Genomic DNA, 14,212 nt, shown 5'->3' with positions numbered 1-14,212 from the left:
GTCAGAAGGGTGTCTGTGCTGATAATCAGCACATTGATTATCAGTGCAGCCCTGTAGAATAATTATATTAATTCGGCTTTATAATCAAGATCTGTAAGTATGCAGTCTGGGTTCCCTTTTATGCTTTGACTTTGAAAAAGCTCACTCAGCTCAGCATAAGACAAATCTTGAAATAGCTAGGTTGTGTGCATGTCATTTTTGTAACAGTTGTTCTACATGTGCTGAGTTAATGACTAAGGTCAGTGGTTTCACAGATAAGAATATACTCAGTATATCTGTCATAGACTTTATTGTAAAGATCTTTTTTAAGGTAAAAACATATATTATCTATAATATAGTTAGTTATTTGATATAGTTATTTAATTAGCTAGCTAGATTGAGTTTGTGTGAAATAATATATGTTTATATGTATCCAATTATAGTTTATTATGCATTTGTAAGGTTTGGTACAGAATTGCATTTCTGTAGCTTAAAGGATATCCATTACAAGAATTCGGCCATTTGGAAAGGTCATTCACCTTTAGTTTTTTATAAGAATCTGTTGTGTGTTACTGACAATCAAGAAGTTTAAGAGACGTGTTAGCTCATGGGAAAGAGAATATTTAGAAGAATCACGAATATGATCATTTCATTTTTAGTTCTAGCCGTATATGGCTATGGCTTTAGTCTGCTGACTAGTTGATTTGAAATAGTATAAAAACAGAGTGACACTTCACTTCAGGACGCACCACACACTTCACTACACTTCACTACACGACACAACACAACACATGTCCTTTACTCACACACAGAAGGACTTCGCTACTTTTTCACACACATAAAGAAGAAGGACACACGCATCCTTACATTGAAGACGACATATTGTTTACATTAGGCCTAAATACAGCCTACCTCACAAACAGCTGCTAGAGTGGACATCTCTCTGACATAGAAAAGCACAAGCGGAGCTGAGACATCTCTTGAACATTCTTGATACAAGTTTTTGTTCTTATTATTTTTGTTTTACTACATCAAGCTGTAAGAAGAATTTAACTTTGTATATTTTCAAGTTGTTGCCAAGTGTGACCAAATAAACTCACACTTTGTTTTAAGACAGCCTGGCTACTGAACTTTTGGACAAAACGCCTAAGACACTGTTGACATAACACGTGTCTGAGAGGAGAAGGTTTTTACACCCTTCCTACATTTTTACAAGCCCCCATCAGATGTGCCCATTAGCTGCCAATAAGTGCCCATCACCTGCCAGCCTGTGCCCCAGAAAGAACACCTGCCAGTGCCCATAAAAGTGTCAATCAGTGCCCTTCAGATGCCACTCATTAATGCCTGTCAGTAGCTCCTCATCAGTGCTGCCTATCCAGTGTCGCCTATCTGTGCCCATCAGTTTTTGTATTTTTTTTTTTTTCAAAATTGTCGGTCTTTTTTTGTTTATAGAGCAAAAAATAAAAACCACAGAGGTGATCAAATACCACCAAAATAAAGCTCTATTTGTGGGAAGAAAGTGATAAAAATTTAGTTTGGGTACAGTGTTGCATGACGGTGCAATTGTCATTCAAAGTGCCTGGTATTGAAGTGGTTAAGGAACTGTTGATGTAATAACTTGTTCACTTGTATGTTGTTATAGAGCTTATTAAAAGACCTTCAGAATTTATTTTCTTGTTGGAATACCAGACATCCTGCACATTCATATTGTACTAATTGTCATTTGGGCATATCCGCCACAGTACTGTACAGTTGTCCTCTTAACCTATATTTCTAACTTTTTAAGGAGAAGCAAGAGGGTAAAGTTTCCAGTAAGAAGGGTGAAGAAACACCACAGGTGTCAGAAAAAGACCGAAGACTGGCAGATCAAATATCCATCTATAATGTAAGTTTAATATTGACCTTGTGTGCCATGGCTGTTTTTTTCCTGTAAGTGGAATGGTACAGTTCATTTTCTCAAATAGAGGCCACTGTGGGACTTATGTATGCAAACTGTGTAAAAAATTGTTTTTATAAATGCAATATCTGCTGTACAGCGTTTGGAAAAAACAAGACTTTGAACTGGTTGCTAGAAGCCCTCGAGCCTCATTGTGTTTAAATTTAATAATGTCACATTTATCCATATTTTTAGATTCCTCCTAATACATTTTACAAAATAATTTTACTGAAAGACTAATCATTTTTCAAAGAGTATCCTACATTTTCTCTTATGGTGTTTCATATAGTATGCTGTTTGACTCTTGTTCAGATGTTTATCTTGGACATTAATGTGCTCCTTTCTGTTGTTATTGTATAAACTAACCATAAATGCCCCTAATATGTAAGTACTATATGGTGTCTGTGAATACCTTTTTGTAAATCCTATATTACTTTACAGAGGCCTTGTATTTTACTCCAGCTAGGCACTGAACCCTGCCATGTAGCAGTCCAGGCCACTGAAATGGGAAAGGCCAGAAAACATATTTTTACTTTTGCATAAAGTGGAAAAGGGTTAAGACCAGGGTGGATAATTTTTTTTTTTTTTTTTTTTTTTTTTTTATCAAATTTATTTTAATAAAAATGCTTTTGGAGTAAAACTCTATTTAAGACACATTAATAATTTTGTTTATTCAGCACGAAATGGAGCTTAGTTATGTAAGAAAAAAGAAAGAGGGCGCACCAGCCTTGTGCATTATCCTTTGATAAGTTTTAATAAAAGAATAATTTAAAAACTGCTCACAAACATGTGAAAGGGAACTACAATATAAAGCCTTAATTGGTCTGGTATCAACAGTCTCCAGGTGACAAAGAGAGGACACGGGAACCACTGCTGGCTGACGCGTTTGGTACTGGAGACTGTTGATACCCGACAGATTAAGGCTTTACATTGCGTTTCCCTTTCACACGTTTGTGTAGTTTTTAATTAATTCTTTTATTAAAACTTATCAAAGGATAATGCACAAGGCTGATGCGCCCTCTCTCTTTTTTTCTTATGTGACTGTAAAGGATATCCCTATCCTGGAGGGCAGCAAGGCCTGAGACATTATCCATATTGAACTCTAGATCACCTGATCGACACACTTGTGCGCAAGAGTATTTGTTCGTTTGCAGCTTAGTTATGTAGCATGAGGCTGTATATTCTGCAATATTTAAATTGTTGGTAAACTCATTCAATAAATCCAAGAATGTAATATTTTAAGCTCACATCCCTGTATGAAGAACATTAGACCACCACAAAAAGCATCTAAGTGGGACTTTAAAGGGCATAAACAAATATAAAAATGAGAAAGCTTTATTATACAATTTTGTACATATAAAAGATAGGTGTACAAAAGTTAAAACCAACTAGGATGTGGTTTCAGCAAACAGTATGGACAGTTGATTAAAACAGATAATTATACGTGTCTGTCATCCATCCACTGGTGGAGACATATGTGAAAACCCAACGTGTTTCGAAATAAGCATAAGATAATTTCTTCTTCAGGGGTACAAGTTTATCCTGAATAAGTGTCTATAAAGAAAAAGAATACCATTTAGTCTATTGCAACATAAAACAAATATATGCACTGATTACAGTGTTTAGGATTACTAACCCATTTGTATAGCAAGGTAGTAAAACTGAGAATGCATCATATACAATCCATGGAAGAAAGACTTTGCAACTTCATGCCACCAAGGATCCACCACCGTTGTGAGAGCCCGAACCCAGAGGTTCCTCCGCCCACATGGATATCCCAAGCCAAACTGGGACCAGTATCTCTCAAAGAGCATAACGCTAAGACCTCATACACACTATTAGATTTTCTGCAGATTTTTGTCTTCAGATTTACTATATATATATATATATATATACATTTTTTTTTTTACCTAAATCAAAAACTGCATGGTATATATCTAAAAGTGCTGTTCAACAGCTAACAGGAGGTGTCCTAACTTCGCATGGGGGCCCCCATGGAAAGCGCTTCTCTGAGGGCACTCGAGAAGAGGAGGAGCCAGGAGTGCCACGGAGGGACCCCAGAAGAGGAGGATCAGGGCCACTCTGTGCAAAACCCTTGCACAGAGGAGGTAAGCATGACATGTTTGTTTTTTTGTTTTGTTTTTTAAACAAACCTTTAAATGTTGGTTCAAAGCGAGTTGGATCCCAATATATTTAGGGGGCTGGATAGAAGATCCCCCAGTAAGGTCAGACAGAGTGTCTAAAAAAAAAAAAAAGCAAAACATCAATGTTTTCAAATACTTGTGGCCAGCATATAAAAATCTAGAGTTTACACAGAAGTAGAAACCCGTGTTCGTTTATAATTGCCTTGTTAAGAAACCTGCAGTGTCCGGACAGTCTGGGGTGCTGGATCATAGCAAAGCCGTGTATCCTACATAGAGCTGGCTTAAAGAGTTATCTGGCCAATCAGTCTTGAACCATTCAAGAACTGTGGGTGTGGCTCAGGATGGGCTGTCTCCCTCAAGCTGGGGGAGCATGGCATTGGCCCAGGAGACCGCCGCCACATGGTAATGGAGGATGGAGGCGCCGGGATAGCCGTGGCGGCGTCGGGGGCAGAGTCCTCACCGGTGCACAAATGCTACTATGGAAGCAGTGAGCAACCCTGTCACCTAAGCCAATGGGAGAGCCGACAGCGCCAAACAATCATTGACAACGGCCCTCGTGTGCCGGGTGGGGAAGGAAGGGAGCTGGACGGACTCCACCTAGTGGAAGCATGCAGATGCAATTACAAAGAACACAGAGCATACAAAAAACGTGTAACATTCCAGAAGAATAGACAGATTATAAACAAGGGAACATATTTGAATCACTTGGCACTATAAATTTGAAAGAAATACTAAGGAAAAAAGTTTCTTATAGGCAAAAGCTAGAGATCAATTAGTGAAGTGAGCAAGGGAAAAAATCAACGGAGCAGAACCACAGATTGGTGACCATGCATAGCCATATAGATGCTATTAGTCGAATTCAGGACGCCCTGAGGTGAATCCTTCCAGAAATGGTCTGAAAGACAGTGACTCATTTTAGCCTGGGGGGATGTCGCATTTAATCGATAAATCCATCTTTGTTCACGTTGCAAAATTATTTTATTCCAATCGCCTCCCCGTGGTCCTGGATGAACCTGATCCAGGACCACAAAGTAGACCTGAGGGAATATTCCACCATGTATGGAGGATACATGTTTACCCAAAGGAAGTTCTGGATTGCACATTTTCATGGATAGTATATGTCTGTACGCTCTTTTCCATATTTCACCATTGGGTAGAATGGTAGAGGATGCATGTAAAAACAAAAACCATAATTCTATTTGGATTATAACAAGATACTCTAATCAACATGCATCAATTAGGAGAAATGTACAGAAATATTGGCATATTGTAACAATGGATCCCCAGATAGGACCATTTGTACCAGAATCCCCGGCATTTGCTTTCAGGCGAGCCAAGTCTCTTAAGGACAGGCTTGTCCGCAGTGAATTCAGAGATGGTGGGAAAAAAAATCCATGTAAATGCCCTAGGACGTTCACATGTGGAGGCTGCAATTACTGTGGATATATGCACATGAGACGGGAGGTCATTCTACCCAGTGGGGAAATTTTTAAACCTAAACATTTTGCCAATTGTAGAACAGAAGGAGTAGTTTACTTTCTCTTGTGTGACTGCTCCTGTTTCTACATCGGCAAAACTAAAATGGAGTTATGGCAAAGAGTGTACAGACATGTACTATCTATGAAAATGTGCAATCCAGAACTTCCTTTGGGTAGACCTGTATCTTCCATACATGGTGGAATATTCCCTCAGGTCTCCTTTTGTGGTCCTGGATCGGGTTTTATCCAGGACCATGCGGAGCCGATTGGAATAAAATTATTTTGCAATGTTAACAAAGATGAATTTATCGATTTTTAAATGCAACATCCCCCCAGGATTAAATGAGTCACTGTCTTTCAGACCATTTCTGCAAGGTTTCACCTCGGGGGGGTCCTGAATTAGATGAATAGCATATATATGGCTATGCATGGTCATCAATCTGTGGTTCTGCTTCATTGATTTTTTTTTTTTTTTTTTTTTTTCCCTTGCTCACTTCACTAATCTCTAGCTTTTGCCTAGAAGAAACTTTTTCCCATAGTATTTGTTTCTTCAAATTTATAGTGCCCAGTGATTCAAATATGTTCCATTGTTTATAATTTCTCTTCTGCTTCTGGAATCTTACACTTTTACACAAATTTGAAAGGGAAAGATACCAAATGAGGTGTGTGCATACAGTGCCTTGAAATTTTTCATTTTGTCATGTTGCAAGTAAAAACATAAATGTATTTTATTGGGATTTTTATATGATAGACTAACACAAAGTGGCACATAATTGGAAAGTAAAAGGAAAATGATAAATGGTTTCATTTTTTTTTTTTTTTTTTTTTTTTTTTTACAAATATCTGAAAAGTGTGGTGTGCATTTTGTGTTCAGCCCCTTTACTCTGATATCCCTAATTTAAAATCTAGTGGAACCAATTGCCTTCAGAAGTCACTTAATTAGTAAATAGAGTCCACCTGTGTGTAATTTTAATCTACAGCTGTTCCGTGAAGCTCTCAGAGGTTTGTAAAAGAACCTTTAGTGAACAAGCAGCATAATGAATGCCTAGAAACACACCAGACAGGTCAGGGATAAAGTTGTGGAGAAGTTTAAAACAGCGTTGGGTTATAAAAATTATATCCCAAGCTTTGAACATTTCACGGAGCACTGTTCAATCCATCGTCTGAAAATGGAAATCATATGGCATGACTACAAACCTACCAAGACATGGCCGTTCACCTAAACTGATAGACTGGGCAAGGAAAGCATTAATCAGAAAAGCAGCCAAGAGGCCCATTGCAACTCTGGAGAAGCTGCAGAGATCCACAGCTCGGATGGGAGAATCGGTCCACAGGACAGCTATTTGTCGTCCACAAATCTGGCCTTTTGGTAACCATGGCAAGAAGAAAGCCATTGTTGAAAGAAAGCCATAAGAAGTCCTATTTGTAGTTTGCGAGAAGCCATGTGGGAGAAGGTGCTTTGGTCAGATGAGACCAAAATTGAACTTTTTGGCCTAAAAGCAAAATGCTATGTGTGGCGGAAAACTAACACTGCAAATGACCCTAAACACACCATCCCCACTGTGAAATATGGTGGTGGCAGCATCATGTTGAGGGGGTGCTTTTCTTCAGCAGGGACAGGGAAGCTGATCAGAGTTGATGGGAAGATGGATGGAGCCAAGTACAGGGCAATCTTAGAAGAAAACCTGTTAGTCTGCAAAAGACTTGAGACTGGGGCAGAAGTTCACCTTCCAGCAGGACAACGACCCTAAATATACAGCCAGGGCTACAGTGGAATGGTTTGGATCAAAGCATATTCATGTGTTAGAATAGCCAAGTCAAAGTCCAGGCCTAAATCCAATTGAAAATCAAAGACATGAAAATTGCTGTTCAGATGCTCTCCATCCAATCTGACAGAGTTTGAGCTATTTTGCAAAGAAGAATGGGCAAAAATTTCACTCTAGATGTGCAAAGCTGGTAGAGACATACCACAAAAGACTTGCAGCTGTAATTGAAGGGAAAGGTGGTTCTACATAGTATTGACTCGTGGGGGCTGAGTACAAATGCATGCCACTTTTCAGATATTTATTTGTAAAAAAAATTGGAAAACCATTTTATCATTTTCCTTCCACCTCACAATTATGTGTAACATTGTGTTGGTCTATCACATAAAATCCCAATAAAATACAATTACGTTTTTGGTTGCAACATGACAAAATGTGGAAAATATCAAAGGGTGTAAATACTTTTTCCAAAGCACTGTATATAACTACCAGTATCTATATACCATGACCTGAATTCACAGATATGTCAAAAAGAGGTTAAACATGGAAATGCCTTCTTGGAGTCATCCCACAATCCCTGTTTTAGTGATGGCTTAAGCGTTTTTCCTGCCTTAGATCTATTCTGGTGTTTTCTTATTGTACTTTTTTTTTAATTTGTATTTTCACACAACTACCTGTGATGTTACAAGGTGGTTGGTGATCTAGCCTGCACTGCCATTCGGTGATTTATGATGTTTGACCAAGCTTTGAGTTGGGTAGACAACGTGGCAGACATTATGATTGGGTGCTAATGTACAGATTTGAGCTATACAAAACTTCATATTGTTAATGTTCTAATTCCTTAGCTTGAACACATATATGCACTTCAGTTATGTAATGCCTTACTTCATTACAATTTAAAATAAATAAAACCTACAAAAAAAAATGGGGAACTTCGGTTAGTCAATGGAAAACATCCATATGCTTCCTGCTGATACATTTTTTGTCATAGCTTCGAAAATGTTGTCTTCAACAAGCCTCTCTTCTCTGTTGGTGGCGTTACTCCGGTCAGGTCATGAACATTCATTGGTTTGAACTGTTTACGAAGACTGTAACACTACTGTCTACCCACATTGTAGCAAGCCGTATATACTAATTGTACAGTACAGGACGACACAAGCTGAGTGTTCATAGACCTTAAGCTATAGGTTGGTGCCTATAGTCCTCATTTTTGACTAGTGTGATGGACCTCTCCTCTTTTCCCTTACAGAGAGATTACTAGCTTAGTTTAACTAGTTTATCTCTTCAGATTCTCCAATCAGCTCTTCACTTTTTTCTAATACAAAATAGAAAACCGTGCATTCCGGATCAGTGCAACTCTGTAAAAACCTTGAACTATACCCGGACCCCACCCTGGGGACGGCCTGTAATGTTGCTTCAGGCACTGGATCCTGCGTGAACGCTCACCACTACACTTGTGGTGTTAGCCTCTGGGTGCTATACTGGTCCAGAGCTTCAGTCCATGTGTTATGCCACTGTGACGGGTGAAGCCTGGACCCTATACAGGGACTAGTGATGGTCCATCGTTCATATCTATTCAAAGCTCTGCTAGGTGGTCATCCAATCTTTTGGCACTCTGAAGTTGGGTCAGTTGATCCTTTTTGTTTTGGGGTTTGCCCTAGTCACTGCCCACCCTTTTCATTCATTGCTTTGAGATGCCCCAGTGTCTATAAATACTCAGTCTCTGTCCTGTTTGTGCTGTTAAGAAAAAAGAAATTTTGCAAATTTCATATCGTGGGGTACAGTACTGGACTCCCTCCCTTCTATTCCTGGGTTACTCTGCATTGCTTGCTACAAAACTAAGGACAGGGTTATAGGGTGACACCCAGGGGGCGTGACCTCAAAAGCTCATATAACCTAGGGTCTACGAATACTCAGAATACCCAGCCTGTGTTCTGTACTGAACTCCAAGATATGGAATTTAAAGGTAAGTGAACATTTTTTTTTTTTATTTTCGTCCATTGAGGGACATGGGAACAGTAGAAATTGTATACAACTGGGTTATACTGTTGCTGTTTGGAGGACTGGACACTTTTAAAAAAAAAAAAAAGTTAAGCCAGTTCACTGTATAACCCTGCCTAAAATTTTGCTGGGGGCACTCCACAGACACAGGGGGGGACAAATAACGAAAACTGATGCACTTAGAATCTGGTGCAACTGTGCATGATAGCCAATCAGCTTCCAACGTTAGCTTGTTTAATTTAAGCTTTGACGGTAAAACTTGGAAACTGATTTGGTTTCTCTGCAGAGCTGCACACTTCTGAGCTGCACCACTTCTGCTCCATGGGCCTTTTGAATGCTTCTAAATTAGAGCCTTGCATGCCTATGATTACTTCCTTATGCATAGAAAATTTCCCCTATGAAGGAGAGCATTTTTATGGACAATCTCTTGACAAGTACCCAGGCCTTTGGCTTCTGGCTCTGTAAGTTCCTTCCCACAATAGAATATCTTTGGCTGAGAAAACCTTCTCAGCCCTCCTTATTCATGGGCACCATTCCTCAAATACACTCTTATGCCCCGTACACACGGTCGGACTTTGTTCGGACATTCCGACAACAAAATCCTAGGATTTTTTCCGACGGACGTTGGCTCAAACTTGTCTTGCATACACACGGTCACACAAAGTTGTCGGAAAATCCGATCGTTCTAAACGCGGTGACGTAAAACACGTACGTCGGGACTATAAACGGGGCAGTGGCCAATAGCTTCCATATCTTTATTTATTCTGAACATGCGTGGCACTTTGTCCGTCGGATTTGTGTACACACGATCGAAATTTCCAACAACGGATTTTGTTGTCGGAAAATTTTATATCCTGCTCTCAAACTTTGTGTGTCGGAAAATCCGATGGAAAATGTCCGATGGAGCCCACACACGGTCGGAATTTCCGACAACACGCTCCGATCGGACATTTTCCATCGGAAAATCCGACCGTGTGTACGGGGCATTAGTCTGTGCTTTTCTCTAATTGAACATCTCAAACATTTTCCCTTACTTGAATGAGCAGTTGCTTTAGTTGCCCAATGTGCTTTTGCAGCTTAAACTTTAAGAAAAATGGCTTTTCTTCCTTTCAGTTTGCATGCCCAGATTTTTACTGTGGCTTCTATTGACATTTTTAGTAGCCTTATTCTTAGAGCTTCAGTTTTTCAGTACTACTTGGACCAAGAAGGGAATACACCATTAAAACTTGTCCTCAAAATGTAATTAGTGCAAATAAAGTATCACAGTCAGTACTTATCTCAGTATCTAGATTTTATCATGAATATTGTTTCTCCTGTATTAACAGAGCCCCCTAAATATAAATATATGGTTTTTCAAGCAAACCTTTATTCTGTCAAATAAGTACAGGTACAGAATTGAAATTCAGTCATTGATGCTCAGGTTTTACGATGCTCAAGGTTTTAAGAGTTTTTACGTTTCTTACTTGGAAAGGCACAGTTTTCCTTCCAATCGGGGTCCTTAACATCATAGTACTGCTGTGAGTCGACCCACAATCACTACCTAGACCTTTAATCGAACTATCGAGCAGTCCAACGTTTTTCCTTGTTGCCTTATGTGTACCAATACTGCTGTGTATGTTACCTTAGCAAATTATTGTTGCTATATTTGTTTTTCTTTTATATCTTGAAAATAAAAACATAATAAAAACAATTGAAATTCAGAATATATGTTTTACCATCTTTGCAAATAAAAATTGATCTATGAAAGTTTTCTCTTTCCTAAACCTAGCAGAAATCTGCCTAAGGCTATGAATCCACCTTTTGTTCTAAGAACAGAAGGAATTAATTGTGATGATTTTTCTCTATAGCAAGTCATTGTTATTTATCTAGAGCAGGTCTGACAATGAAAGCCGGTATATAGCTGTGAATGGCAACACCTCCAGTTCATGAATTAACTCTGATATTTTTTTCCCCTGTCAGGATACAAAAAGATCACAATCACTCATAGATCTTCACCGGAAAAAGCTGAAGAGGAAAGCTGAAGAAGATAAAGATAAAACGAAGGAGAGAAGAGCGTTTGACAGAGAACAAGATCTGCAAGTGAATCGCTTTGATGAGGCTCAAAAGAAAGCTTTGTTACGGAAATCCCAAGAGCTGAATACGAAATTCTCCCATGGTGGCGGCAGTATGTTTTTGTAGGTAGACCATACTGTGCAAGGGAGAAAATAATTATATTGTATATGCACAGAAGGCTGTTTTCTTCTTTTTTTTCAGCTTCTTTTGAACCCAAATGTCACCCAGACGGTGTCTTTCATAACTGAATATGTGCTATAGCTGTACTGATCTACTGCATATGTTCCTCCATTGACTGCAGCTGATATATACAAGTATAGCCTGATCATTTATGATCTGATCAATCTAAATTGTGATCCAGAAATTGCATATATTAACTTATTTGTGTTGTAAATACTATGGTACTACATTTTTACCTAACAAGATGCACATTTTTAATGATAGCCTTTCCATCTACTGGCATTTTTAAGCATTTGAAAGTTTTCTTGTCATACATTAAAATGTTCACTTTTATGGATTTTTTTTCTGCTTTCATTTTGCCCAGCATAATAACCAAAACCTTTAAGGTTTTGCTAGTTAAGCTATCTATTGCAGTGCATTTGAGCCAAAGTTTTATTTTTTACATTTACTATTCTTGAAATATTTTCTGTGCAATCTTTGCATTGGTGTGCACATTTGGGAAGAAATAATCTACATTGATGACTTGTTTTTACAAGCTACAAGGCTGTCGTCATCCTTTGTGAATCACTGATCTGGGATGGGCATAGTGGAGTCAGAACTTCTGACCTACATAGTTATTCAATGCCAATGATGCATTAAGTAATTGAGGAAGAATGACTTTAAAGTGTGGCCAGGCTTTTGACAATAAATTTACATGTCTCTAATAAAGTCTACTAGTTTACTCCACTTCACAAGAGAAATTCCTATTGTGTGGAATTGCTAGTAAAGAGTTAAGTGGTTGTAAACCTCAGTCATGGAATCTGAGCAAAGCACATATATCTGTAGCATTTACTTATCTTTTAATAGCTCTGAGTGTCATTTCTCTCTGGTGCTTCCTTGCTCTGTTATCAGCATGAGTCACTTCTTCTGAGAAGTTTTTCCAAAACAGGAGATATGAGGTGAGCACAAAGCTTGTCTATTCACAACACAGTTCTTCTGCTGTGTGGAGGTGAGTGTGCTCCTTTCCTTTAATCAGCTCTCACACACTGTAACTGCAGCCTCTCCGCCCTTCCTCTGTGCTCCTAACAGATGAATTAGAATTTTAACACTTTTCTGTCATTTTGAAGGGGTGTAGGGAAAAGAAGACAGCAGATAAACAAACAAGTACAACTTATGTAGGAGGATTTGTTTCATCTCTGTGTATCATCTGAGGCTGTTCACTGGGTATATGCTTACAGCCACTTTAAGCAATATATGCATTGTGGTAATGTGTGGTAAAAAATGTTTTGCCCAACATACCTATGATAAAGTATGAACCATGATGCCATTCATCTTAAATGGCACCTCAGTGCACAGTTATACTAGCAGGCAGTGCATCACACTAAAACATGCATGCCATATGTTGTAGTGACTGTTTAAAAAAAATAAAATAAGATTCATTTTTTTTGTACATTAAATTGGGCTGTCAGCATGTGAATGGGCCACTCTTGTACATAGAACACAATATCAATAACTAGGCTACAGTTTTGTTTGTGGTAGCTCTGTCAGATGTCATTTGCAAACTGTAAGGGCAACTTGACACAGTTTTGCTGCGTTTTGGCCACAGAGCACCCAGGGTTTTTGTACAGGTTAACTGCCCTTTACCATGGATGTCTATGTCCTGCGGTTTTGGTGCGTTTTCTGAAAGCGCACCAAAACCGCAGGACATAATAGAAGTCTAAGGGAAAGAGCAGCTAACACATACGAAAACCGTGGGTACACTGTGCTGCACCCACAGCGCAAGCAGGGGCAGCGTGAAAGTGCCCTAACTGAGCATCTGTTTTATTGACTGTACTGTTTTTGAACCTTATTTCATAAAATTATTTTATATTCATAGAAAGTTTCAACTATGTGTGTTTACTTTTTGCTAAAAACGATAAAAACAAAAACCTTTAAACCTGAAATGGTAACTGGAATATTTTATATTTTACATGGGTTTGAAATGGAAATAAAAGATGTGAGGAATACTTTTATTGTGATTTTTCTTCTCCTTCAAATGTCCGCCTATAGATGTTACTAATTGCCTTCACAAACATGTAGAAGAATAGATGTTATTTTATTTTTAGTTAAACTGTGTAATGGTTCGCTCTCTCTCTACTGGCTGTACTTGTAACTATATGGTAGTTTCATGGACCATTTGAATCTTTTAGAAACCATTTCCAATAAATAGGTGGCTCACTCAATAAAGCTTTGTTTTCATTGCAAAGGAATAATTTCCTCTGGGAGAAAATTTGACAAAAGCTATCTTTCCCTTTATTCTGTCAAAGTTGATTCTGTCTTGTCGATTGTTGATGAGTGAGGTAACCTTCAAATTATTCTTATAGTGGTTTGCCATTTAGTATTCATATTCATATGGGCAGTATTAGAAAAGCATAAATACTTAAAATTAAATCCAATTATATTTCATAGCCATGTAAAGGAAATGTGTAGTTGTTTTGACCATAGTTTTGTCAGGACTATAAGAAAAGTTATAGTTAAAAACAACTTTTTTAGATGAGCAGAGAGAGTGGTGTTTAAAAATGTGGCTCAACTGTAAAAAAAAATGTTATACATATATTTTTACTGCCCTCAACCGCAAGTATAAACTAAGCTTAGGCCCTGTTACTGCACGTTTCTATGCCATTATTCTTGTTATGCCATCATTCCCGCTATGCGAGGTGT

At 38.4% G+C, this 14,212-nt stretch overlaps 1 protein-coding gene across 2 annotated transcripts in view; it reads left to right on the top strand.

Annotated features, from left to right (window-relative positions):
* The window catches only part of GPALPP1 (GPALPP motifs containing 1), a 72,576-nt gene extending 59,058 nt beyond the window's left edge, over nucleotides 1-13,518 (top strand). For both annotated transcript variants that reach the window (XM_073614167.1, XM_073614166.1), the window contains 2 exons: nucleotides 1,766-1,864; nucleotides 11,261-13,518. In XM_073614167.1, the coding sequence (XP_073470268.1) occupies nucleotides 1,766-1,864; nucleotides 11,261-11,479 (318 nt within the window). In that variant the 3' untranslated portion in view covers nucleotides 11,480-13,518. The remainder of the gene's footprint in view (nucleotides 1-1,765; nucleotides 1,865-11,260) is intronic.
* Nucleotides 13,519-14,212: the final 694 nt, after the last annotated feature.

Source organism: Aquarana catesbeiana, linkage group LG02 (genome assembly GCF_042186555.1).
Source record: "Aquarana catesbeiana isolate 2022-GZ linkage group LG02, ASM4218655v1, whole genome shotgun sequence".
Lineage (NCBI taxonomy): Eukaryota > Metazoa > Chordata > Amphibia > Anura > Ranidae > Aquarana > Aquarana catesbeiana.
This window is presented reverse-complemented; position numbering and strand designations above follow the sequence as displayed.